Source organism: Phoenix dactylifera, chromosome 9 (assembly GCF_009389715.1).
Source record: "Phoenix dactylifera cultivar Barhee BC4 chromosome 9, palm_55x_up_171113_PBpolish2nd_filt_p, whole genome shotgun sequence".
NCBI classification, from domain to species: domain Eukaryota; kingdom Viridiplantae; phylum Streptophyta; class Magnoliopsida; order Arecales; family Arecaceae; genus Phoenix; species Phoenix dactylifera.
In genome coordinates, this window is record NC_052400.1 from 14,742,763 (window position 1) to 14,768,336 (window position 25,574).

At 37.0% G+C, this 25,574-nt stretch overlaps 2 protein-coding genes across 7 annotated transcripts; one reads left to right on the forward strand and one right to left on the reverse strand.

Moving 5' to 3' along the window:
- The first annotated feature begins 367 nt into the window (after positions 1–367).
- Positions 368–12,551, forward strand: LOC103719012 (RNA polymerase-associated protein CTR9 homolog). 5 transcript variants are annotated; one of them, XM_017845685.3, is made up of 5 exons: positions 368–512; positions 1,225–1,315; positions 7,985–8,056; positions 8,274–8,366; positions 11,126–12,551. In XM_017845685.3, exon 5 carries the CDS (start codon positions 11,188–11,190, stop codon positions 12,019–12,021), a length of 834 nt encoding a protein of 277 aa, XP_017701174.2. In that variant the 5' UTR covers positions 368–512; positions 1,225–1,315; positions 7,985–8,056; positions 8,274–8,366; positions 11,126–11,187; the 3' UTR covers positions 12,022–12,551. The 5 variants fall into 5 exon arrangements, with proteins under 5 accessions (XP_017701174.2, XP_008806280.2, XP_008806281.2 ...); XM_008808058.3 differs by lacking the exon at positions 8,274–8,366 and adding an exon at positions 10,979–11,034; XM_008808059.3 differs by lacking the exon at positions 8,274–8,366 and adding an exon at positions 10,979–11,034 and having other exon boundaries at positions 11,160–12,551.
- A 3,040-nt stretch (positions 12,552–15,591) lies between these two features.
- On the reverse strand, positions 15,592–19,962 carry LOC103719013 (ATP synthase subunit beta, mitochondrial-like). Of its 2 annotated transcripts, XM_008808061.4 has the most exons (10): positions 19,267–19,962; positions 18,448–18,523; positions 18,231–18,319; positions 17,942–18,059; positions 17,755–17,858; positions 17,502–17,660; positions 17,178–17,402; positions 16,766–17,077; positions 15,848–15,991; positions 15,592–15,763 (listed from the first exon to the last, which is right to left on the reverse strand). In XM_008808061.4, exons 1-9 carry the CDS (start codon positions 19,738–19,740, stop codon positions 15,878–15,880), a joined length of 1,671 nt encoding a protein of 556 aa, XP_008806283.2. In that variant the 5' UTR covers positions 19,741–19,962; the 3' UTR covers positions 15,592–15,763; positions 15,848–15,877. The 2 variants fall into 2 exon arrangements, with proteins under 2 accessions (XP_008806283.2, XP_038986078.1); XM_039130150.1 differs by having other exon boundaries at positions 15,592–15,991; positions 19,267–19,961.
- Positions 19,963–25,574: the final 5,612 nt, after the last annotated feature.

Consider the following 25,574-nt stretch of genomic DNA (forward strand, 5'->3'; position numbering starts at 1 on the left):
GGTGGAGCCTCACCTTAAAATTTGGCAAGATCCTTCAAAAATATTACGACAAACTACTGCAGCCCATCCAGCAGCGGGAATGGTGAATCTATGAACATACTCATAGGATTGACTATAAGAGGAAATTATGGGTGGGCACAGTATGACAACTTTCTCCAATCAAGAGGAAGAGGATGAGTTGTGGCCTGTGGGACATGGATGAACTCAACTTGTCCATGCTGCTGCAATAAATGAACAGACAGCTATAATTTATAATATTAATATTAAATTTATACGTCCGTTGCCTTCCCTGCAGGCGCGTCTCCAGTTGGTTTAACGGTCTGCACCTGACATAATGTGCAACTTAACGCGTTTGTATAAATATGGGTCCGCCCAGCCTGCGCACTGCGGAAGGGGGAGCGGGAGAATTTAATAAATACGATTTACCAAGGGAAGAGGGGGAGTGGGAGAATTCTTGTTTCTTCGACGCCTCGTCGCCTCCGTCCTCCTGCCTTCCCCTCCTCCTCCATATGGTAAGATCTGAGGGTTTTAATATCTTCTCCGTCTATTACCCGCTTTCTTCTGATCCTGTAGATCTTGGATTCCTCTATCTTTTCTTCCCCTTTGGCATTTTTTTAGGGTTAATTTTAGTGGTGGTATCGTTACTTTTTGATTTCTTCCTGTTTCTGGTGGTAAAGTTGGATCTTGAAATTTGGGGTGGTGCTCTCCTTGTTTTGGGGTTTTCTTGGCAGAGTTTGGAGTTTAGGGTCTTGGCATCAACGTCTTCGGGTTTCTTTAAGGTTTCTTTTTCCCGTTCTTTCAAGTGGTTCTTTTCCTTATACAATAATCGTGTATTTTAACTGGAGCCAAGAGTTTCGTATTTTTATTTTCTCCTTCTTTTTCTTTCTGGATCAGGGCTTTTTATGCCTGAATCTTATAGATCGCTGTTGCATTTTTCTCTGCTCTATATGTATTTGATTTGGCCGTTTATTTTGAGTTTTTTCACAAAGGCATCTTGTCTCACCAAGCTTTGATGTCAAAGAACCCTTTTTCTTTTCTTCTCTTTTTATGGTTCTTGTTTTTCCTTCACCTGTTCAGGTTTTGGATGACAATGTTTCCGATTGTTGTGCAATATCTTTGATTCAATCTAATTAGTTTTAATTTTTAATAATTATTAGATTTCTTATAAAAGTTTTTTTTTTTTAATTTTGTATTTCTTTGTTTATGATTTGAATTTTGATGTAGATTTTCTTGTATCAAGTGCGGGGAGAGGAAATAAGTCTTCTTGTCTGGGTTTTAAGCAACTCACCATCGGTGCGTTTGGTCCTGGTACAAGGTAGGTGCACCGAATGCATATGCTTGTGTATCTTATTTTATTATGATAGGAAAATTCATGTGCTGCTGACTGCTGTTTTTCATTTGCAATGGTAGACTGTGTTTGATTTGCAGCATTTCGTTGCCAACATCTTTCAGCAGTACTGTTCTAATAATTGCATCCTTTTGGAGTATTCTAAGTTGATTCTGAGGCATTCTTATTGATCAATCTTGTACTTGAAAACTACAGCATCACCTGGTACACTTATTCTGCTTACAACATATATGCTGTTGATACTGTAATAATTGGACTGAATTATGCCATGAATTATGTGAGCTTCATTGGAAAATGTCTCTCTTTGGGTGTGCTAGCTAGATCCCAAATAGCGCGACACATTATTTTATCCACAAGAAAAATTATTCAAGTTTGCCATAATATGCTTTCCAGCAAAAAAATATTATCGACTAAAGTTCTTTAAAACTAAGTACATATAATCATACAGGAACATTGCATTTGCTCTAGACTAAAGTTTGATATATTGAGTAATTCAGTAGGCATAAATAGTGCTTCTTTAATCTTGGGGCCAATCAGAATATGAAGAAAATGATTCGACGAGAGTGATGACTTATAAATGAACAGTGTTTTTGTCTAGGTTACTTCTCTGAGTTGCAAGAGCTTTTGTGGGCTGTTTTTTTTTTTAATTTTTCTTTTTTGTGAATGAGGAAAAGTTAAGATTGCTATAGACAAGGAGGCCTGTTATAATTGACATTCTCCATGTTGCCCTGATCAATCTTGTTTTCTTACTAGAACTATTAAAAATTTGTTTTGGCTTCCCAATAAGGATCTGTAAACGATACTTCTTTTAACTCCATTCTTGTAGGTGGTTCTTATTAGATTGCAATTCTTATGATCATTGGCTACAATTAAACTCGATCATTGCCATGACATTTGTAGTTCTTCTTGATATTTCTACACCTTTTAATGTAAATCTAAATGGTATATTTATATTTTTGTGATTGGAGTGAAAATTAAGATTTTAAGCATTATGCAGTCTTTGTTTTTCTGTGTGGGTAGAGTTTTATTACTCTTTAATGACCTCATCCTTCTTTTATTACTCTCTGATGACCTCATCCTTTTCCATTTGAACCATGTTCTTTTATTTTCGTATTTCATATGAGGAAAAGGTATTGATTATGTAGTGAAGTCCAAATCATCTTTTTAAATAAGTGTATTACAGTATTAAACTTTTGTAGCTTGATGATTTTATGTTTGGTATATTGTGCAAGGAAATTCGAAGCTTGTGTGGGTGTAAGTATAACTTTAAAAGGAACAATGTTACGCATATAGGGAGGATTCTAAAAGCTTTGTAAAGCTTTTTATTTAAATTGGCTATAATGGTATTTTCATATTGTAATGAATCAAGGAGGGTTGATATGGAAGAGAATTGTCCTAATGCATGACTTCAGTAGGGTTAAGGAATAATGGTTGGAGTAATTCCCCTTTAAAACCTTTAATGATTAAAGCCAAATATGGATATACAATAACATGAAATGTTGAAGGTCTATCCTTGTTGAAAATTTTATAGTTCTAAACTTTTGGATGCCACGCTTCCAAAGTGTGCTTTATCTCCATCGATACTTGCACCTAATCACAATGTATTTTTTGTGTTCAACTTTATTTGGTTGTTTTATTTTAAGAGAGTTTATGATTGTTCTAAACTTCTAGATGCTTTACTAGTTCTATTGAGAATAGAAATGTTAAATATAATTAGAGTATTCGAGGTAAAGAAGGTTGTGAAAAAGATGAAAATAGGAAAAATGGTTTGACCTGATGGAATCTTTATTGAGGCTTTAAAGTATTTAGATAATGTGGGAATAACTTTTTTGGCCAAATTGTTTATTAAGATTTTAAAAACCAAGAAGCTGGCTGATGAATGGAGGAAGAAGCACTTTAGTACTGATTTATAAGAATAAGGGTGACATTCAAAATTATTTTAACTATCATGGTATTAAACTTATGAGCCATGCTATGAAACTTTGGGAGAGGGTGATTAAGCACAGATTGAGATGTACATAAAATATTGGAGAATAAATTTGGTATTATGTTAGGAAGGTCAATTATGGAAGCTATTTTCTCTTTTGGAGGTTAATGGAGAAGTATAAAGTTAAGAGATAAGATCTTTATGTGGTTCTTATTGATTTAGAGAAAGCATATAGGCGAGTTTCTAGAGAAGTCTTAGAGTGGGTATAAGAAGGGAAAAGAGCTCCTATTAGATATATCAATATGAGTAAAGATATGTATGATGGAGCGGTTACTAGTATGAGAACTACTAGTGGTAATATTAGTGAATTTCTAGTCACAATAGACTTATACAAGGATTTGCTCTAAGTCCTTACCTTTCTGCCTTATTTATGGATGCATTTGTTGAGCATATGGAGGATGATATCCCGTAGTGCATGAAATATGTGGATAATGTAATCTTAGTGGATGAAACTAAGATCGGGGTTAATCATAAGTTAGAATTATGGAGGAGTTTATTAGAATCTAATGGTTTTAGATTAAGTAGGACCAAGATAGAATACATGGAATGCGATTTTAGTAAAACTAGAAATAGAGGAGTGCATTAGAATCCAAAGTTTTTAGGTTAATTAGGATTAAGATGGAATATATGGAATATGGCTTTAGTAAAGTTAAAAATAAAGATGAAAGTGGATTGAAAATTGAGGATCATGAAATTTTTAAGAGTGATTGTTTTAAGTATTTAGGATCGATTATTCATTATGAAGGGAGATTGAAGAGGATGTTACCCGTAGGATTAAAGCATGTTGAATGAAATAGAGAATATAATTGGGATATTATGTGACCATAGAATATTTGCCAAGTTGGAGAAATTTTACAGGACAGCCACGTGACCAACTATGCATTATGGTATAAAATGTTGGGCAATTAGAAAATAATATGTGCACAAGCTGCGTGGCTGAAATGAGACTATTGAGATGGATGTGTAGTGATTCAAGAAAAGATAAAATAAGAAATGAAATCATGTACAAAAGTCGACGTAGAATCAAATGAAAATAGATTAAGAGAAGGATGACTTAGATGGTTTGGACATGTGTAATGTAGTCCAAGGGAATAAGGAGTGATTTGATTCATGTAAAAGAAAAGTGGAATAGAGGTGGACAAAAAATCATGTTGGATGTATTAAAGAATGATTTAATATCTAAATATTTTTTTGAAAGTATGGCCTTAAACTGAGTGAAATGGAGAAAAAGGATTCATGTAGTTGAGCCCAACTTGTTTGGGTTAAAACTTATTTGAGTTGAGTTATCTTTTTTGGAGACTCTAGTTGGTAAATATTTTATCATGTTTGAATCTTTATCCTTCTCTGCAATTTCTGCACTTCAGCTTTCTTTAGCTTATTGGAGTTCTCCTTTTTTCATGAGGTTGATCATCATACTTATATTGTTCCTCTGGATTAATGAAAGTAGCATCTTGGTCCGCTTTCGTAACTTCAACTGATCTTGTTCTTTAGATTGATGTGCAAACGTTTCTGTGATGCTGCTGTTTCTTTAGATAGAGTATTGAAGAACATGTAGTTCACTTTTCTGTGTTACCTTTGGCTAAAATTATCTGAGTTTTGATGTAAGTCAGCCAATAGAGGAATGAATATGCAAAAGTCATGGATTAATTGTTGTTTTCTGTGATGTTGATGCTTTTTTGGATGCTCCCTACTAAACGAGTATTCGATGCAGATTTATGCAACAAAAAACTGTTGCTGTCAGAGCACTTCTTAGATAGTCTGTTGATGAGTCAGGCAAGATTGTCAAACTAGGAACTAGAAGTTGCTAAAGTAGTTTGTTGTATTTCTGTTTCTATAGTTGGTTCTTGGTTGATTTGTGATCTACTAGTTTGTTTTGTATTATGGATCTCGGGGAATGGTTATGGTCCATAAGCTGTCACTTCCTCAGGAGAGGTCCTCGCTCGACTGGTAAGTGGGTGGAAAAATAGACAATCTGCTGATTCTTGCGGTTACCTCATCCAGGCCCCTAATTTATTGAATCCTTTCTTTGAGAGGAAATTTGGACCATGAGTACAGTTCCTGTTAGTAAAGCTCAGGAAGGCTGTTTGCTGAGCTGTTGAGATTTAAGCAGGCATGTGGTACTGTAATCTTTAACTTTCACACAGAAAAAGAAGCCCTCTCTCAAATACATTCTTGTTATGGCTGAAGGTTAAGATGGACCAAGTTGTTATGGCTGAAGGTTAAGATGGACCAAGTTGCTAATCAAAACTGCAATCTTAATATATAACTAACAAATTCTAAGTTTATATCCACATTCATGGTTATATCCATCTGGCTATGATATATATGATTATTAGTTTTTTGATTTCGTATTTTGCAATTTTAGTTTAATTCACTTTGATATATTTATGTTTATGCACTTTTTGTTTGACATTTTAGTGTATCATTTGGCAGAACTTTTGTTAGCTCTCTCTTTTACACTTTTATTTTAACTGTTTTTATTCTCTTACACTATTTGACCATGGATTTTTATGCTTTCCTTGAAATTTTTGTTTTCTATGATTTGTATTTTATCATCATTTTTACAATGTTTCTAACTTTCTGTTGTTTTTGGTTTATGATATTTGTAACATATCATCTGATGTGTTTTCCTTTATTTCTTATTTATAAATTTTGCTTGTTTTTGTATTTTGGCATTTCATGTTTGTTTTTGATTTTTTTTCTTGCTGTTTAGTATCTCATGCTTTGCACACGTGGTTCTGCATTCTGCTTTGAACATTTTGTTCTCATATTTTTGTTTTTGCTTTTATGCTGTTCTGTATATGTTCTGTGTTGTAGAAATTAATCAACCTTATTTTGACTGTTTTTTATATTTTGCTTTACACTTTGTTTTTTCAGTTGATCTACTGTAAGTGTCGTGTATATTTTCATTTCTACATTTAAAGTTTTATTTCTTATTTTTTTTGATTTTATGTTTTATTCATTTTTGTTTATTCAGTTGATATTTTTGCATTAGTATTAAATTTTTTTATATTATTTATATTTTTATCATTTGTTGTATTTTCAGATTATCAATTCTGTTTTTTTTTTATGTTTTCTATATCATACTTTGCATTTTATTGTCTATATTATTTTGTTTGATTCTTATTTCTTTCCCATTCCGTACCTATATTGATATTGTTGGCTTAATTTTTTTTCTTTTTTGCATTTGCTGTTTTTATACTTTGTGATATTTTAGTGGACTGTTCTTATTAATGTTCTGTTTTGCATCTCCATATTTTGTTTCATTTCCTACTTTGTATTTTGTAATATGCTACATTTTTTTATACTTTGTTTTCTTTTTTTTGTTTTATTTTCAGTTCGATGCATTCAATCTTTGTTTTTGTTTAGTTTCTAATTTAGCTTTCATTTTATCTGTTCTGCTTCCAATTTTTCTCTGCTTTTTACATTCTGTTCTCCATATTTTTCAGTTTATCATTTTTTTTTGATTTTTTAGTTCCATGTGTTTTTAAGTTCTCATTTTGCATTTTTAAATTTTTACTTCTTTACATGTTCTTGTTTTTTGATTTTGAATTTTACCTGGGCTCTTAGTTTTTTGCTATCCTTTTGTTATTTCTGAGTTTTCATTTTTATTGTGTTTTATTTTCTGCAATGTATGTTAATTCTATTATGCTGTTGTTCATTTTTATTTTCTATTTGATTTTGTAGAGATACAGTCGTCCATTGTTTGGAGAAACTGATGCATAGAGATGCTCATGATGTCATTCAGAAATGCTGATTTTTAGTTTTTTTCCTCATTTTGATGATACGTTTTGAGTTGTTATCTATGATTCTAGATTGGTTGAAATGCCCTAAATTGAAGCTTGTGGGCCTTAAATATGATTAGACATAGGCATCATTATATTACATCTTGAGTGTGAATTTACTCTTGCATGGGTTAAAAGTCAGACTAATTTAAATGTAGGCTTAGATAACAATAAGGAGGCTTGTATCTGTCTGATATGAACTCAAAGCCCAATGAAGTCCTGATGATTTGGCCCAATTTTTGATGTCCTTGAAGAGTGCTTTAGTTGATGGACATTCCTTTGGTCTTTTTTAAGATTCTAGGATGAGGACGTAAAATATAGAAGTCTAGCATTACATGGTAAGTTGCTCTGAAATGATACGTTCTGAACCTCATATTAAACTTGAACAACTGTGACTTTGGAATTCAGCATCATGTAGAATGGAGCGTATTCACTGTATAAATATATATTGCTTTTAGGGATTTCCCCTCTTGTTCCCTTCTAAAAAAAAATCTTGCTTTATTGTCCTTTATATGTTGAATATTCAATGACATTTGAGAATGGTCTAATATGAACCTTGAGTTAAATACATGGTGGTTTACCTTCTTCATAACATCAGTTCTTTTGATGGCGGTGTCCGCCTTATATGTATTGGACATGATTAAGTAGCTCCTTCTTACTGTTACCCCCTTATTATGAATTTGAATTGCCAAAACCTATGCGCCTTTTTTCGTTTCCCCACTTTCAGCACTCTGCCTTGACATTATATTGTGACCAAAGTTTGGTTATCCTTTTCTTTGTATCATTTTTCTTCTATTATTTTTTTAAAAAATCTTTTTTGTCTAGACTTGTAGTTATTGACTTTGCTTTTCCCCTCTTTTGCAGCTTCCAATTGAAAAGGAGAAACGATTCCACCTTGTGGATTGAAGGTGTCTTTCAGCCTGTGTTCCGCATAAGGTAAGAAAGTTGATCACATGGTTCTTCCTCTATTCTTTCATTTTTGGCTATGTTTTCTTTTTTATATATTATGATCTAGACCAGCCTGTCAATAGTAATGTTTGACAAGGTGAACATGATGTATCCCCAACGACTCACTGCCTTAGACGGTGGAGAGTTTTCATAGAAGAGTACCAGTCTTTACAGAAGCATCATGCTTATGCTACATGATATGCAGGATTTGCTCATATACAGAATCAATTTTAACTATAAGGACTGAGCCTGATGCAGGAAATCGATGAACCTGCCACTTGAAATCAAGCTAATATGAGTATGTAGAATGAATATATCTGAGCCACTTTAATTTAGTTTAGTTTCTCTGTCCTGCTTGTCTATAGTACTGAGATGTTTCAAAAAATTCATCTGTTCATTACCATCACTTCCAGAAAATCATTTTAGAAATCACATCCAGTTTAATAGGCAGATCTGGTATGTGGTTGGTCAAGGGATCATGAAGTGCATCTGCAGTACACAGGTTACATATGTTGTGGCAGAGTATGCAGTTTGTAACTTTTTTACTTTTAAAAATAAAATAAACTATATTTTTGATACAATAAAATGAATTTTTGGGTAAATAATAGCAATATTAGTAACCATAACAACTATTAATTAGTGCTTTCCGCTTATACCTAATAGCAATAGTAATAACATAATCAATATGTTAATGTTATTAATACGCATGTCCAGCCCAATGCATATATGGTTGCACATGTTAAGTGGACTGCCTTTCTGGCCTTCATATAGGCAGGTTTCTTTAGTCAAGGGATTGTATTAGCATATGTGGCCACATAGGCCGCTATATGCACTGCATTTTAGAACACTGAATATGCCCTAGACTAGCAGCTTCTGAGCACTAGAAGCAGGAGTCCAAGTTTGCCATAGTTTTTTGTTTTTAAATTTTAAGGTGGGCTATAATCACCTGGGTTGAACATAAAATTTTTACCTAATTTTGTGAACAGCAGCATAAATGTCTTTTAGGGGTTGGGGTATATATAATTTTATCTGGTTTTTTTGTGTGGAAACAAGCACTTTAATAATGCTAAGGAATGACTAATCCAGCTGGCAGACTTACCAACTATCGATCTTCTTGATGGCGATGAATGTTTGTCAAGCCGTGGTTCTAGATAGAAATTGTACTGGTGGTTTATCATTCTCTTCTTGCTCCATGTGCTACTAGAATCATAGGTATGTACCCATTGACAAAGATACATAATCTGGTCTCGACCAGATTACTGGCATAAACAAAATCTCCACATCATGGTTTATTGATGTGCAGACCCAGAGGTAACAACTCCTAACCTTAGACAGTCGGGTGACATTTGAAGTTCTGATTCATGGAATAATTATTTGGACACCTCTAGAGGATCCCAAAAGGGAATCAACTCAGATAATCTTCTCTCTGTACCAATAATGCTATTTCCTAAATGAATGGAGGCGACAACTTTGTCAAGCAGATCATATTTTTAGGGCTCACTTTTGGTCTACATGGAAATAATTCACAAATGCCCCTTACAGCTAGCGGCACATATTTTTACCTTAGCCTGTCTTCATGTCAGTAACAAGTGGGTGCAGCTTAAAAACATTTTAAGAGGAAGAAGACAAGGTGGTTGAATTGATAGGTTCATGTCAGTCCAATATTCACTCCCTTATTATCATTAATCTGCACTCTTGAACATATGCTTAAGTCTTCATTGCTGTACTACTTGGCTAGAAATTGCATGATAAGCCTTCAAACATGAATTTATTGTTATTATGCAATGTGATTTGATGTTCTTATTGTTATCACCATTAACTATATGTTTTTAGTTTAGAATTTAATACCATGAGTACAAGATTAGTCAATATCATGCAAAGTATAAGACTCATCTGTCTTGTTGAAATGTGTTTGTTCAGTGACATCTTTCCACTTATCATGAATATTCATTAACAGAATGTGCTAGAAATTGTCAGCATGTTTTTTTTTTGATACAGAATTCTTTCTTTCGTGAAAACTTTTGACACTTCCCTTGATCCAAGCTATGTTAGCTATAGGTTGCTGTCAAAGGACAAGTGTCCAGAAAAAGAAAATATCATCTAGCCTGTCACAATTATATGACTTCCATTCTTTTTCTGATTCTTCAACATTTTTCCTTTGCATCCTCTTATGTGACCTCCATGTGTAATGTTCCAAGATCTCAGTGCTCTCATCCTGGTAATGATCTTTAGATCATGAGTGCCTTAATAGTTTTATCCATCTCTTATAGTTTCTAGATGAAGTTTGGTCGCTGGCACTTTCGTTCAGACGCTAAGCAGTAGGCCTACAACATGCAATCCTTAAAAAGTAGGCATCACTAAATTATGGTGTCAAAATGTAGATCTACATTTTTTTTTATTCATATATTTTGTACTGTATTCTCACTCTGCTCAGAGTACTGAGGTTGAAATGAAAGAAGGATGTCATTACCGTGTTAGATGTTAGGCAGCATGATCATACCATGTGATTGTCTGACCCTTGGAAGTGTAGGCATCACTAGACTTTGGTGGCAAAACTATATCCTTCTGCTTCCTCTCCTGCCGGACACGGGGGAGAATGCTGTTAGTACCATTTGGTTGGTTCTTGCTTCATCTTACCCCTCCCACCAACCCCCCCTTCGCACAAACACAACTGTTACTCTGTCTAAGATCTGTCCACTCCTGGTGATGTGTTGTGTAATATGGGATGATAATTACCTCAGGCACAAAATATATATGAATATTCCCGATTTTTTCATTGAAGGTGAGTGGTTTTGGATTCTCATGCATGATTGCCGCTTATGATGCCTCCTGTTCATTAATTATTCTGCAATAACTAAGATGGGAAATATGATATTACATTGCCATTCTTTTAACATTTTTTGGTATCAGAAACCACCTGGACGAGCACACACAGACACACACATATCATGGAATTTACCAATCAAGTAAGGTGCCATATTATATGAGAGTTTTGTACCTTGAATTCAATTCTGTTGGATGCATGAAAAACTAACATTGATTTTTCTCTTTTGTGAGATGCACTTCCTTGCATCATCTCACCGATATGCAGGTGTCAGGTTGGATTTTTGTACTATTAAATGGACAGCAAGAAGTTTTTGCAGTTGGTTGAGGAGAAGAAAAAGAGAATCCTGGAAAAGAAAGAAGCCCCCTTAAAATGGGAACAGAGGCTTGAAGCTGCAGCCAAGGCAAAAGCCGATGCCGAAGCAAAGGAGAGGAAGCTGAAGGCTACAAGGCACAAGAGGAAGGCTGACTCTTCATCTGATTATGACAGTGATTCTGATGACAGTGATGCTGACAGGAAGCTGAGGAAGAAGAAGACTTCCAAGAAACGCCGGAAACATGGTCACTCTGACTCCTCAGAAGACATTAGGAAACGTAGACACAGATCAAAGAAAAGGAATTCAAGCTCAAGTGCTGAGAATAACAGTGATGAATATGAAAGTGAGTCTGATGAAGATCGTTGGAGGAAGAGGCGTTCCCTAAAGAGGAGGCATAGAAACCATACACCGAGAACAGATTCCAGCGGCTCAGGATCAAGTAGTGAGGATGAAGTGAGAGGTGTAAGAAAGGGCCACTCTAGGCACCATAAGCGCCACCGCCGACCTAGTGATGATGACTCAGCATCAGAGTCTGAACTGATGGAAACTCATTCAAAGCGGAAGTGCCACCATAAGTCAAGTACTGATGATTCAGTGTCGGATTCTGATAATCAGAGGCATGATGGGAGCCACTCCCCAGGGAAGTCATCAGATGACAACTGGGTGGAGACCAGGAAGCTAAAAGATCACAAGAAGTCTCATCACAAGCATGGGCATCATCACCATCACCGCTACCATGACCATCGGCACCGTGATGATCGTAATTCACTGGAGTCAAATGAAAAGCTTTCTCCTAATGGAGGTAGCAGCTGAAATTGGTCTGGTACCAACCATCCTTCATCATTTTTGCTTGCGGAGTGATTGGATGCCTGGCTGTGAAGGAGTCCAGAACCTATGCATTCAAGGCAAGCAGGGGTTGAAAAGCTTTGATTGAACTTGTGCATGCATAGTTTTGATTGTTTTTGGATCGTTGTTCTTGGTGCTCTGCATGTCTGGAGCTTCTATCGTTGTCACTAACTGAACTTTCATGGTGTTGGATGACTTGGTTCAAGTCGTGTTTTCTCTAGTTTTTAAATTTGCTTGTGCTAGGCAGCTGTTATCTTGAATCAATCAATGGTCTCAAGTGCGTCAAGCAAAGCTAGTCATGTTTCAAGCTGCACGTGTAAGCTACTGTTAGTGGCTTGTTGTTAGACATAGTTGGTAGTTACCCTGTGGCTTAAATGTGAATTGGTGCTACACCGGTGAAGCCTATACCAAACTTTTCTCAGAAGTTCTGATGTTTTGATTCAAGATTCTTACATAGGTTGGGAAAATATCGTGAATATACGTTTTCATCTCGTCAATATCGTTTTTGTGGATCCTGTTTATATGATAATGGAAGGGGTCATATTTTACTCGGTTCTTACATATACTGGCCAAGTTTTGATAATCAGATTTTTGCTGGGTTTGAAGCAGGCTGGAAAAATGGATTGGAATCTCTATTAGAGTAAAAGTGGATCATGCCGTATCTGATACCTGACATAATCTGGGCAATACCGGGACTGTTTGATAAAGTGAATAGCAAAACATGTTCCTCTTTCTTGAGTTAGCTATAATAAGCTGACGCCTAGTTTGTGTTTGAGATTGAATCTCCAGAATATTGGGTTCACCTTTGCCCTCCTTCTGTGCTGCGGGACTTCCATAAAGGATTTAAATGCAGGCTCTCATACGATGAATATGCTACGGAAGTAGATGAACTGGGCCATGCCATATTGCTTGTTTGGTCCAGAAAAAAGCCAGGTTTGTCCAGCATAGCTAGTCGTCTCCCGTTCCTGTCCTTATTCCCGATGCAAGCATCAATTATGTAACTTTACCCTTCTGTTGGATTTGGATTGAAAATCCTAACAAGGACAGTTGTGAGAGTACTCCCACCAGGCAGAGACGCTCCACGTGGACTGGGTTCAAATACATATCATGAGGTAGAGGTAAATAAGCATTTCCCAACAAACATAATGCTGCGGGAAAATGACATGCGTTTCTTTCACGGCTTCTGAAAAAGGAACAAGATTCATTTGCTAATCATACTCATACGCTAAACTTTATGTCATGGCCTCTAAGCAACCAAATGATCGTATTTAGATCTTGAAAGTTCTTATTAGATTGGACTCCCCTACATACCTCCTAACGTTTTTCTTTTAATTTTCCTTTCTTTACCCTCTGCATGAAGCATAACTCTTAGTGTTTTTCATATGTTTGGAGTTTGGGGGATATCAAATCGCAATCCATTTCTCAGATGGGAGTCGCAAGAATTCCCAGTTGCAAGCACTAATGAAAGCATGCTCAAACTAAATGTTAGATGTTTGTAACCAGGTCATTCTGTAACCCTCATCTAAATAATCTAACACGTCTAGAGAGTCCAAGATCATTGTTCAGAATGTTCTATGGCAGTCATGGACCTCCTTTATTTCTTGTACTCCACAAAGCTAAGAGAGGGTCAAACATTTAACCAAAGATACAAAGCAGGCCAGATTTCAGGTAGTGTCCAGGGTCTCAGAGTTGATGTGGGTCTAGAAGCAATTAGTTCAGCTGCAAACTGTAACAACAGAAATGGGCAGGACAACTAAAAACATCATGAATTTGCAAACTGTAACGACAGAAATGGGCAGGACAACCAGAAACATCATTAACTTGTCAAAATTTCAAACAAATAGGTAGTCATGGAATCTTCAAACAAGCGGTATACTCTTGACCGCCATTATAGACATGGAAAAGCTATGAGATTTTTCATAGTTTGCATATGCTGGTTCCTGGTTATGACATATCATTGTTTACATGTCAAGGCATGTGGGGAAAAGCCAAAGTTTCATAAATTATTAGTTCTTGATCTATTCCAAGCGTGATCAGATGATCGTGGGCTCGTGGCACTTGACAGTAAAAGAATAACATTTTTAATGGTTTTTTGTCAAAAATGTTACAATGAAACGAGAGCGTAATATCCATCATTAAAATGTTTTCAGGATTTTTATCTTACGGCACACCATCAGCCACAAGCACAGATGTAACATCCTGCCATGTGATCATAGACATCAGTTAACATCAGTTCTGCATTGTCTCAATGGAGCCAGATCATTACTATATACCAAGCATAATGGCTACTATGATAAGTCCTGTAAACATAACTGGTATCAAAGAAGTTCTCCGCCGACACATATCTAAAGTTGTCCACAAATATGACAGAGAGCATATAAACAAAGATATTTCAGAAGAGTGCTAGTGGTCTTCCGTGATTTTGCTATGACAGCTGTTTTGATTTGCATATAGTTTACAAATTTAGACTGGCCACCACCTAAATACCATGACTCCTTGGAATTAGATCCTCGAGTTCTATGTAAAAAGGCATAAAATCAAACATCAAGCCAAACCTGCAATGTTGCTGAACCTGTTAAGTCAACATGAAGCAATCAACAAATTAATTAAGTTGATATTGATCTCTCATATATTTACTTGAAGTGTGCTTCGAGCACCATGCTGCCTGCATTATCTTTTCATCTGATAAATCTGTAGCTTTAAAGCCGATTCTGCAAGGTTGAAGTTTCTTCTTAATTTGATCTTTTTCAATACTCAATCATGATTTTTTTTTTTAATCCAAAACATATTTGTTTTGTTATGAAGCACCTTGCCTTCCTTATGACATTTTTCCTGACTGTTTTCTTATGGTCTGAAGTACCTGCCATTTCAAATGACTTCCAACCATTTCAAATGCATGCTCAAGCTCCTTTCTCTTGCATGTTCTCACTTTCCCATCAATGTTTCACCAACCTCAGGAAGTAAAAGCAAGGAACCGATTGCTAATCATGAGAGAACAAACCCAACTAACAAAGATGTTCGTTCTGAAGTATATTCATTAGATTCTATTGAGAACAGAATCCCAAAACTAAAATATTGCCGTAGTCCTAGTACTTATCCTTCTTACACCATGATTCATTAAGCAGCTTAGATTTAAAGGATAAATGTAGAATATGATTAATCAGATGTCTGCAACTCTGTTCTCAAAAACTTGAACAATATTCATCAACTTCCAGGTTATGCGGTTGGGAAAACTATGATGATTATGGTAGAAAACTAGATTACCTTCAAGTAAGGATATTTAGGACATACACCTAAGAAGCTTCAGGTCAGGCTTACCAAGCACTTGCAGTCTTGCACCAAGTGAATGTTAAAATTCCCCCAAATGAATGTGAGGCAGCATGATGCACTAGTGCCTTGGGAAGAAGAGGTTCAACTCTGGTTCTCCAAAGTTTATTTTCATCTGTCTATTCCAGGTTTTAGCTGTCGGGTGGAATTATGGTGCTTATGGAAGAAAACTACCCCAATATAAGAATCTTGAAAGATGGGAGTTTAGAATGGCAGACACATCCCAAATCGTAACTTCCATGTACAAAACACGAGTAATAATGTCATAAATAGTCCATAAAAAAAAACTGGAAGAAATTAAACAAATGTCCCACATTGTTTATTGGGTAAAAAAAAACACAGCAAAGCAGGCACTTGCTCTCTCCTCGAAACCTATAGAAATCTATCCAGCAGTGACAAGAATTAACATCAAACATTGTTGACTTCAAAAAATATATTTTTTGGATGCAGGGATCATCAACTGCACCTTTCAGATTATTGCAAATGAAATTTGTGCTCAAGAGGCAGATTCCTTGGCGATCTTCTCAGCCTTGGCAATCACCTCATCAATTCCTCCAACCATGTAAAATGACTGTTCTGGAAGATCGTCGTACTTCCCATCCAAAACACCCTGCAAGCATGGATGTATTCAGTGATCATTGACAATACACAGGAGATCAAACTAGATAGTGGTTAAACCATCATTCAAGGATCAGAGCACCTCAGCAATAAAAAAAGCAGAAAAGGATAAAAAGTCATTAGGATATTATTCTACAATGGACAGTAAAATGTACAATTTAATTAAGCACAAGGCAAGACAGTAAAATAGCATTACTACCTACAAACTCTGTAAATGTTAGCAACAAGTGCCTTCACTAAAAACAACAAATTCTCATAGTTGGCTTATCAACAAAGTGCAACAGATGACAAGCAATGATAGGCATGCTGCTCCATGATCCTCAAAAGGCTGACCATAGATGCAACAGTGCTATTTCAAAAATTGATGCAGGTAACAAAAGCAAACAATAAAATAAGCGCAGCAATTCTATTTCTCAACTCAATGATGATAAAACAGAAAGCAAAGCATACTGCACAAAATAATTAAACTGCTGCTAAAGATTGAAAAAAGACTGAGATCACAGCAAATCAACATGCCTATGTAAGTTCACTTCATTGTATACTACTTGTTCACTTAAAACTCATAATTTGAGGATTTGATAAGACGAAAGTCACATGTAGTAAATGAAGTAGAGGGAATTTTGCATAAGCAATATTCCACGGACAGGACCTTTTGCTACACTTTACATTAGAATACTCAAATGCTATAAATACAAGAAATACATGATAAGGTCATGTTTCCTTTTCAAGGAAAAAAAAAGAAAGATTAAAGAAAGATTTTACTCACCTGGAAGCTGTTGACGCTCTCCTTCAGCTCCACATATTTTCCAGGTGCACCCGTGAACACTTCAGCAACATGGAAAGGTTGGCTCAGGAACCGTTGGATCTTTCGAGCACGAGCCACAGTCAATTTGTCATCTTCACTGAGCTCATCCATTCCCAGAATTGCAATAATATCTTGAAGATTCTTGTAGTTCTGAAGAACCTTTTGAACACCACGAGCAGTGTTGTAATGCTCTTCTCCCAATACATGTGGAGAAAGCATTCTAGATGTTGAATCAAGAGGATCAACAGCAGGATAAATACCGAGTTCAGAGATCTAATTAAGAAAACAATTCCATGTTAGCAGAAAGAAACAGTAGAAAAAAGAAAATAAGTTAGTTTGTTACATATTAAAGAAGATAACCAGTTAAGAGCACCTGTCGCGACAACACGGTTGTGGCATCAAGATGGGCAAAGGTAGTTGCAGGTGCAGGATCTGTCAAGTCATCAGCTGGCACATAAATAGCTTGGACAGAGGTGATGGAACCTTTCTTAGTTGTCGTGATACGTTCTTGAAGTCCACCAAGATCGGTGGCCAGAGTTGGTTGGTAACCAACAGCAGATGGGATACGACCAAGCAAGGCCGACACTTCAGAGTTTGCCTAGAACATGTAGAAGAATGTGAAAAATAAGCAACCAGCACATACATTGCTATTCCTCAATATATTAAAAAGAAATCAGCATCACTCCTGAGAGCTCACTTGGGTGAAACGGAAAATATTGTCAATGAAAAGAAGCACATCTTGCCCTTCAGCATCTCGGAAGTGCTCCGCCACTGTCAACCCAGTCAGGCCAACACGAGCACGAGCACCAGGAGGCTCATTCATTTGCCCGTAGACAAGAGCACATTTGCTCTCACCCTGCAATATGATATTCTTTTGTGGTGAGGCTTGAGAGGAAAGAAAGACCCCAATGACAACGACACGACACACACACACAAACTATAATTTGGACCTGTTTATCGCCAAGCTTGATCACACCACTTTCAATCATTTCCCTGTACAAGTCGTTGCCTTCACGAGTACGTTCTCCAACACCAGCGAAAACCGAGAAACCACCTGGTTGGCAGAATAACAATGAACAGAATAACCAACATGAATTCAAAAAAGAATATAAACATCAATCTTTCCTTATGACCAACCATGGGCTTTTGCAACATTGTTAATCAGTTCCATAATAAGCACAGTTTTCCCTACACCAGCACCACCAAAAAGTCCAATCTTTCCACCTCTCTGGTATGGTGCCAGAAGGTCCACAACCTGCAGATAGAAGCACACATCATCTGAGCAGCGTGCAATGAAAATGACATATTTGCATAACAGTGGAAAATAAAGAAGAGCAAAGTTAAGTTCTTAAATGTATTGATTTCGATACAACCAAAACAAACTATGAAGCAAACCTTCTAGAAAGTATGCAATCAATCATTGTACCTTGATTCCAGTAACAAGAATTTGTTGTTCTGTTGCCTGATCAACAAAAGCTGGGGCCTCACGATGGATAGGAAGGAAGTGATTCGTCTCTATTGAGGGAAGAAAAAGGAAAACAATATTAAAAAAAATAAACTGGAAAGACTTCCCATATTCAAAACAAAATCATCTAGGATAGCAAATCTCATAAGTGTATGGAAATTTGGCAAGGTAAACTTACTTAGTTCACCCTTCTCATCGATGGGCTCTCCAATAACATTGATGATGCGTCCAAGGGTAGCCCTACCAACAGGCACCTAATGTATGCACAAACATAACAATCAAGTCAATGAAACAAATGTAAATGCATAGAGAAGGAACAAACGAAGACATTAAAATTTATGATTAATATCACTGCTGAAAACAACTAATACAGGGAAACGGGTCCATTAACTCATTAAAACATAAATAGAACGATTGCCATAAAGTCTACACCCCTATGTCCTCACCTCCAATTCACGAGGAGCAGATTTGTAAGTAGAATGACAGATAACAAAGAGAAATTTCGGATTTGGTTCAAATTGATGAGCTTAAAAAAACATGAAAACAGATAACTCCGATCAGAATTTGGAACTTAAGACAAATGAACATCGAAGGCTTTATAACCATCAACCACCCACCAAATTATTGCACAATAGCTTACAATCTGAAAAACATAAGACCCAATCATCACCTTATGCATTCACCGCCATGATCATCAAAATTAACACTTCAATTATTAGATAGTGCTGCAATATGCACAGCAGCTTGATCTGGTATAGAAAGCAATATGGCAGTATGATTCATGTTCATAGGATATGAATACACGACATAAAAGCTCGTTTTCTAGCTACCATATATCCCCAAACATTGGAGAGGCATTCCCGCATCTCTTTTCCATGTCAGATCCAAACCCAGAAACCATAGCCAAGGGTTTATCAAATCTCCTAACCTAATCAATCATTAAGAAAGCAGCTCATTTTGATCAGAGAAGAGTGAATAGGGAGGGCGAAAAACGTACAGTGATGGGAGAGCCGGTGTTCAAGACCCTCTGTCCACGGACCAGCCCCTCAGTCCCATCCATAGCGATCGTCCTCACCATGTTCTCCCCCAGATGCTGGGCGACCTCCAGCACGAGGCGGATCGAGTTGTCCATAACCTCAAGGGCCGTCAAGATCGGCGGCAGTCCCTCATCGAACCGGACGTCGACGACGGCACCGATCACCTGGCATACCCGGCCGATCGCGCCTTTCCCGGTGAACTCATCGGTGATCTTGCCGCTGGCGCCGGTGGGGGGGGAGGTCGGCGGCGGGGACGGCGGGGACGGCGGCACGGCGGAGGTTGCGTACTCGACGGCGCGAGAGAGGAGGAAGCCCGTCGGGGAGGGACGGGGAGCACGGATCGGGGGACGAGGGGCGGAGAGGGTGGGCCGCGCCGCCGGGGAGCGGCGGACGGAGGAGCGGAGGAGGGAGGAGAGGACCCGGCGGGAGGCCATAGGACCGATCTGGGGGCTAGAGTTTGGGGATCGAGAGCGGGGGAATAGGATCTAATTCTAGGGTTTGGAGAGAGCTGGGGATTTTATTGGCGAAGAGATCACATCGAAATACCAGAACTCCGCGGAGTTCAATTGGGCTCGGACTTCTATTGCGGTGGAAGAGAGGATTGCGGTCGGGAATCTCGGGATCCTCGGTGCGGAGGATTTGGAAAGGCAGGATGGAGACGATGTTATCTTCCGAAGAGGTCTACGGAGACTTGTTATGCGGGAGAAGATCTGGATCGCCGAAACACGGACGAAGGACGAGATGGGTTCCGGCTGGGGAAGTGGGACGGCGAATGATGGTGCTGCATAGGGACTTTATATGCGGAAAGTTGTGATTGAGTTGCGATTTTTATGCGCCGGAATTCCGGGAGGGTTTTGAGTCCGGGTTCGTTGGAGCACGTCATTGTGTGGGTTGGAGTCAGGGAGGGTGAGACTGTCTCGCTGGCGTTTGGAATCATGTGATGATGTGATGTTGGGCCTATTATTAAGAAGTTTAATGGGTTCCTCAAATGGCCTGTGACAAAGAAATTGACCCAAAATGAATTTGGCCCAGGTAAGGTTGAGGCTACCACAGAGAAAGGCCCGTTTGGTTGTCGACAACTGGGACCGGAACTCAATGGGGCCCAGGAAGAGCCCAGTGTGGACGTTTTGTTGGCCCAAAATAGAGTTGAGATGGACTCGAGCGGCATTCCAATTTAGGGAGGAAAAGCCCGGAGTAGCTTCGGCTTAATAGAGGGAGTGCGAAGCCATTTCAGCCAAACAGGTCCGACGCGCTCAAGCTGCTTACACCGAACCAAATAGGCCCTATGGGTGGTTTGAAATCACTTCAAATAACTTACAGCATGTGGTTCAGGTGGTGAATGAAACATGCACATGGGTTATGTATCTGATTCACACATGATTATGATCTAATAGAGGCAGGGTTCAATATATGACACCCGTAGACGAAGTTTGCCTACGTCTGCATGTTTAGCATTTTCCATGTCAAATATGAACTGAGAAAAAAGTGGAGGAGGAGAAAAAAAGATAGAAAGGAATTGTAGTGCGTCCATACAGATGCGACGAATGAGAGATGCCATGTACCAGAAGCATAATGCATAGATCATATTGAATTATAGAATTTGATGTGTTTCGGAACTTTGTTTTGCTAGTGTTGAGTTGTAGCATAAATTAGTCTTGCCAATTGCCAAACACGCTTCATAAGGTCCTTAAACATACATTTAGTCGTCAATACTATTTTGATTGGGCTCTTTGGGACAATATGTTATAATGCATTATCACCAAACAGAAGATTATTGAAGGAGGTCATTTGATGAAAGAAACAAAAAATATGCAAGGAAAAGTTGGTGCTTGTTCAACTTGATGCTTATTTTAAGGTGCCAGTGGAAGAGCATATATCGTATAGATGACTCTTGGAATAAAGATGAAAGGGAAAACTAGATCTATGAAAAAATCGATAGATCTATTTATATGTGTAATATTCTATAAGATGAAAGGTACTTTTTGTAACTTTTTGACTATCTTTGTCAATCTTTTTGATATACAAGGATGCTGAGAAGTTCATTTAATAACGGGGTGAAGAGAGCAACTCTTTTATGAGTCTAGTTGCCGGGAATCCTTATAATTAAGGTATGCATTTCTATCTGTTCTTGTCAAGTTCTTTATAACCGGCCCATTTTACATTAAAATTTGAAACAAATCTAGTTAAGCTTTGTCCATTTGTGAAGTAAATCTAAGATAATGCGAATGATTATGTTTGAGAATTAGTAACCATTAATTTTGTGAGAACCCGAACGGGTGTATGTTTAGCTCTATGTTGGTTATTCGTTGGGTAGATCTTGGATACTTATATAGGATCAAGAAATCCAAATAATACCTTCCGGCTGGCTATTTTGAGTGAGATTTTAGGTTGTTACAAATGGTATTAGAGTGGACCCTGGCCTATCACTTATGTGGACTAGAGAATGCTGCAGCACGGATCTATTAAGACTAACCACGAGCTGATCATGGTACTTGTGATTAGAATTGGAAGGATTTGAACTGAACCCTTAGTCTGACGAAGACATCAAAGTTGAAACAGGAAGTATGTGAGAACTCGTGCGGACGTATATTTAATCTCACATCGATTATTCACTAGGTAGATATTGGATACTTATATAGAATTAAGAAACCCAAATAATACCTTCTTGCTAGCCACTTTGGATGAAGTTCTGGGTTGTTACAAATTTACTCTTGTGCGTTTTCTTCCTACCAAATATGCATGTTTAAGATTGTGTCCAAGAGAATGACATACAATTCCATCTCAAAAAGGAGATCCATATAACATAATTTTAAATTTCAATATTTACACATTTAATGTGTAGATGCTATTTTAGGTTATGGTTGGAAAAATAGCACACCAGGAAATCTAGTTGGACTTCTTTTGATCCAAGAGGATTCTTAGAATCGATATGAACCGCTTTGGCCACAACGAGTAGGGCTAGATAGAGCCTAAGAGCGAGATTCGCTAAATCGGGAAGCTGAGTCGCATGCTAAACTTCCGGAGGCCATAACTTAGTCATGCAATGTCCGATTGAGATAATATTTTTTTTTTTGAAATTGGGTATCTTTTCGAAATCAACTAGAAGTTGAATTTGGATGAAATTATTCTATTTAGACACCAAACTGGGCTGGTCAAACCGAAAATTTTCTTTTCAGGTAAGAAGTTGACCAGGCGTAGCTTTCTATCCGAGAAGAATCGAATAAAGCAACGAAAAATAGAGTTGATGTAGAAATCGAGATCTACCTCCTCAAAATTTTTAATTTTTTCTAGAAGATTTTTACTAGAGATGTCTATTTTAGAAAAAAGAGTTCTACTAAATTTAGGAAAAGAAATTCGATCTAAATTGTGTAAGGACGGACCTCACATTATAAATAGAGGCTATGTACCTCATTTTTTTAAATAATTAATCAAAGAAAAAGAGATTTAAAGCCCTACTTTCAAAATTCTTCTATCTTTTTCTAGTTATCTTCCAAGAGATTCGAGCTGAGCGGCTCGAAAAAAATCTTCCTTTTCTTTAATCAAATCATCTTTACTTTGGAGCATTTCTGGAGATTTATGGAGCTATTCCTCAGTCTTCCACGAAAAACATATTTATTTTATGTTAAAGAATTTAGCAAGGCTAGCATCATTAGTTTTAACAAAGATTTCAATGATCCAACATTTCTTTCAACATTTTGCCCAAGCAAAGTCTACTGTATAAAATTCTGTTACGAGTAGCTATGGTTGAAATTACTGAAAAATGATAGCAACGTATAACAACTATTTTGACAAAATTATTGTTCCTTCAATACACTATTTCATTGTCTTAATATATCTCAAGAAATTTGTTTATATTTTTATTTTCTTACAAAGTTAGTGAGAATATCGAATAAGGGGCTACAAATTTAATGACTGCCATATATTGGTGTCATAATGGTCGTACTCCCTCTCTCTCCCTCCAAAATTTCTCGACCACAGCGACATCTAATCTAAGAGATATACTAAATAGAACAACTCACCCCAATAAAAGATAGCCTTCTTCTCCATTTCTCTGCCCTCCCCCTTTCTCCCTCTCCTTGCAACCAAATGCCAGATACATTCAAAAAAGCATTCTCTCTTCTTGAGCGGAAAAGGAAACAAAAGGCATGCATATATTAGTATGAAGTCATTAGAAACTCTTGGTCAAATCTCTCTCTCTCACTCACTCACTCACTCACTCAGGCTGAAAAGTTACAGCATATTTATTTATTTATTTATTTATTGATGGAATGTGGAGGAAGTGAGGCACTTTCCCCAATATTATTAAAAAAAGTTATTTACAAAGGAGTGATTAACATCAATCAGTCCACTAGTCCTTATGTAATTAAGAATAACCATGCAGTCCGTATGTAATGACAGACTTGATAAGCTTAAAATTCAAAAAAATCTCATCACTTAGGTTGTGTTTTATTTAATGGACAACTTCATACCTAACTCATGCCAATTGGCAGATTCATACCAATAAATCCACAACATGAAATTCCAACGACGGGCCCAGAATCTATGGTTGATTATGTTACCATGATGGCATGAGTGTCTTAGGTTGGCAGTCCAGAATCTATGGTTGATTATGCTGCATTGACTTTCACATTGCAAACATGTGTTTTAATATGCATGGAGTAAACCATAAGAGTTGCCCGAAAACCTTAAACAAATGCTAGTAAAATGGTCTCATAGTGATCACGGCATGCACGTTAAATATATACTTAACTTGCATGCATGTGGACATGTTGTAGGTACCCTAGGCAATGACTTTTTGTTGTTGGGAAAATAGATTATTTTTAAGTTTTGGCACATTAGTGCATGTTTTCACTCCCATTATAACGTTCGAGGTCGTGGCGTGTGAGGCTGTAGAAAGCCCACCAACCTTCACACCTAGATAGCAGGATTCCAGGAGCTAACGTAGGCATGGGCATGAGTTTTGGCTAAAATACCATTAAGTTTCCTCCCTTGGGCACCACTAGTCGTTACCTACTCTCTTTCCTTTCAAACAAACGGACACTTCAACTGGGAAAATTCTTCTGGTTTAGGTGGAAATATTTATGATATTTGGGCATAGGTTGAAGCCCGGATGAACTGTTGGATGAAGAATCTTTTTAGTCCAATCTATATTGTGAGATGAAGCTGAATGGGTGCTGCTTCTTTCTCTGTGAACAAAGAAAAGGCTTCGTCCTAGGATGATGATCAGTAGATTTTTGGAGTTACTGATACAAATTTTTGATTCACAATTTTGCATTAACAAAATTAATATAGGATAATTGTTCAGAGATTTTCGAAATTATGCATAAAAGACTTGTATGTGTATATTTATATGTGTGTGGAGAGAGAGAGGTTGGGCTACTCTCAAGATGTATTTAGCCCCAAATAAAGTTCAATTTTTCCTAATGAAAATTATAATATTTGTAATTTGTTTTTTCATCTAAGTTTCAGCACCAACATATTTGGCTGGAAGAAAAGATTGACGAGAGACCGATTATTTCTTTTTCTTTCTTTTTTTATTGTAAGTGTAAGAAAATATAAAATATATAAATAAATCTACCTTATTTTGATAGCTTAAGCTTTTAGGACAAGTGGCCATTTCAATATGGTATCAAAGAAGAGGTCTTGAGTTCGAATCCTGTCTCCGCACTCTTTAGCCCTATTAAAAATTTTATATGTTGGGCTCACCCTTTAAAGAAAAGTCCGATCCACATGTGAGAGAGAGTGTAAGAAAATATAAAATATATAAATAAATTTACCTCGTCCTATTAGCTTAAGCTTTTAGGACAAGTGGTGATTTCAATAATAAGAGACCTGGAATTTATTACCTTCAAGCTTAATTGCACACCGGAATTGAACTCATAGGAAGTGGGTGTGCAACAAGAATAGCAATATTTTCTACAGTTTGATAATATGTTCATCATTACTCTGGATGTACCGCATGTTCTCATGAAAGACGACAACTAATGTATGTCTATCTTAACCTTATTAGACATATGTCGCACTTTTCTATGTGAAATTATCATATTCGATGAACTGCTATATCTAATATTATTAGACATGTGTCACACTTTTCTATACAAAGTTATCACATTCGACCAATTGCTGATGAAAGTATATATTGCTAGCAAAGGCATAGCAATGCAAGAGAAATACTAATGCACTTAGATATATACATCAAACAAGAAATCCTCATAAAGTGCATAACCAATTCTCTCCTCTTTTGTTTTTTTTTCCTTTTAAGAAGAAC

Bases quoted from the DNA above. Each gene is read 5' to 3' on its own strand.
- LOC103719013 (XM_008808061.4), bottom strand. From the start codon at position 19,740: ATGGCCTCCCGCCGGGTCCTCTCCTCCCTCCTCCGCTCCTCCGTCCGC. The intron at 17,859-17,941 runs GTTGGTCATAAG...TCTGCCAACCAG, and splicing joins CAATGTTGCAAAAGCCCATG to GTGGTTTCTCGGTTTTCGCT. The intron at 17,078-17,177 runs GTGCTCTTAACT...TTTCTTAATTAG, and splicing joins CAACCGTGTTGTCGCGACAG to ATCTCTGAACTCGGTATTTA.
- LOC103719012 (XM_017845685.3), top strand. From the start codon at position 11,188: ATGGACAGCAAGAAGTTTTTGCAGTTGGTTGAGGAGAAGAAAAAGAGA.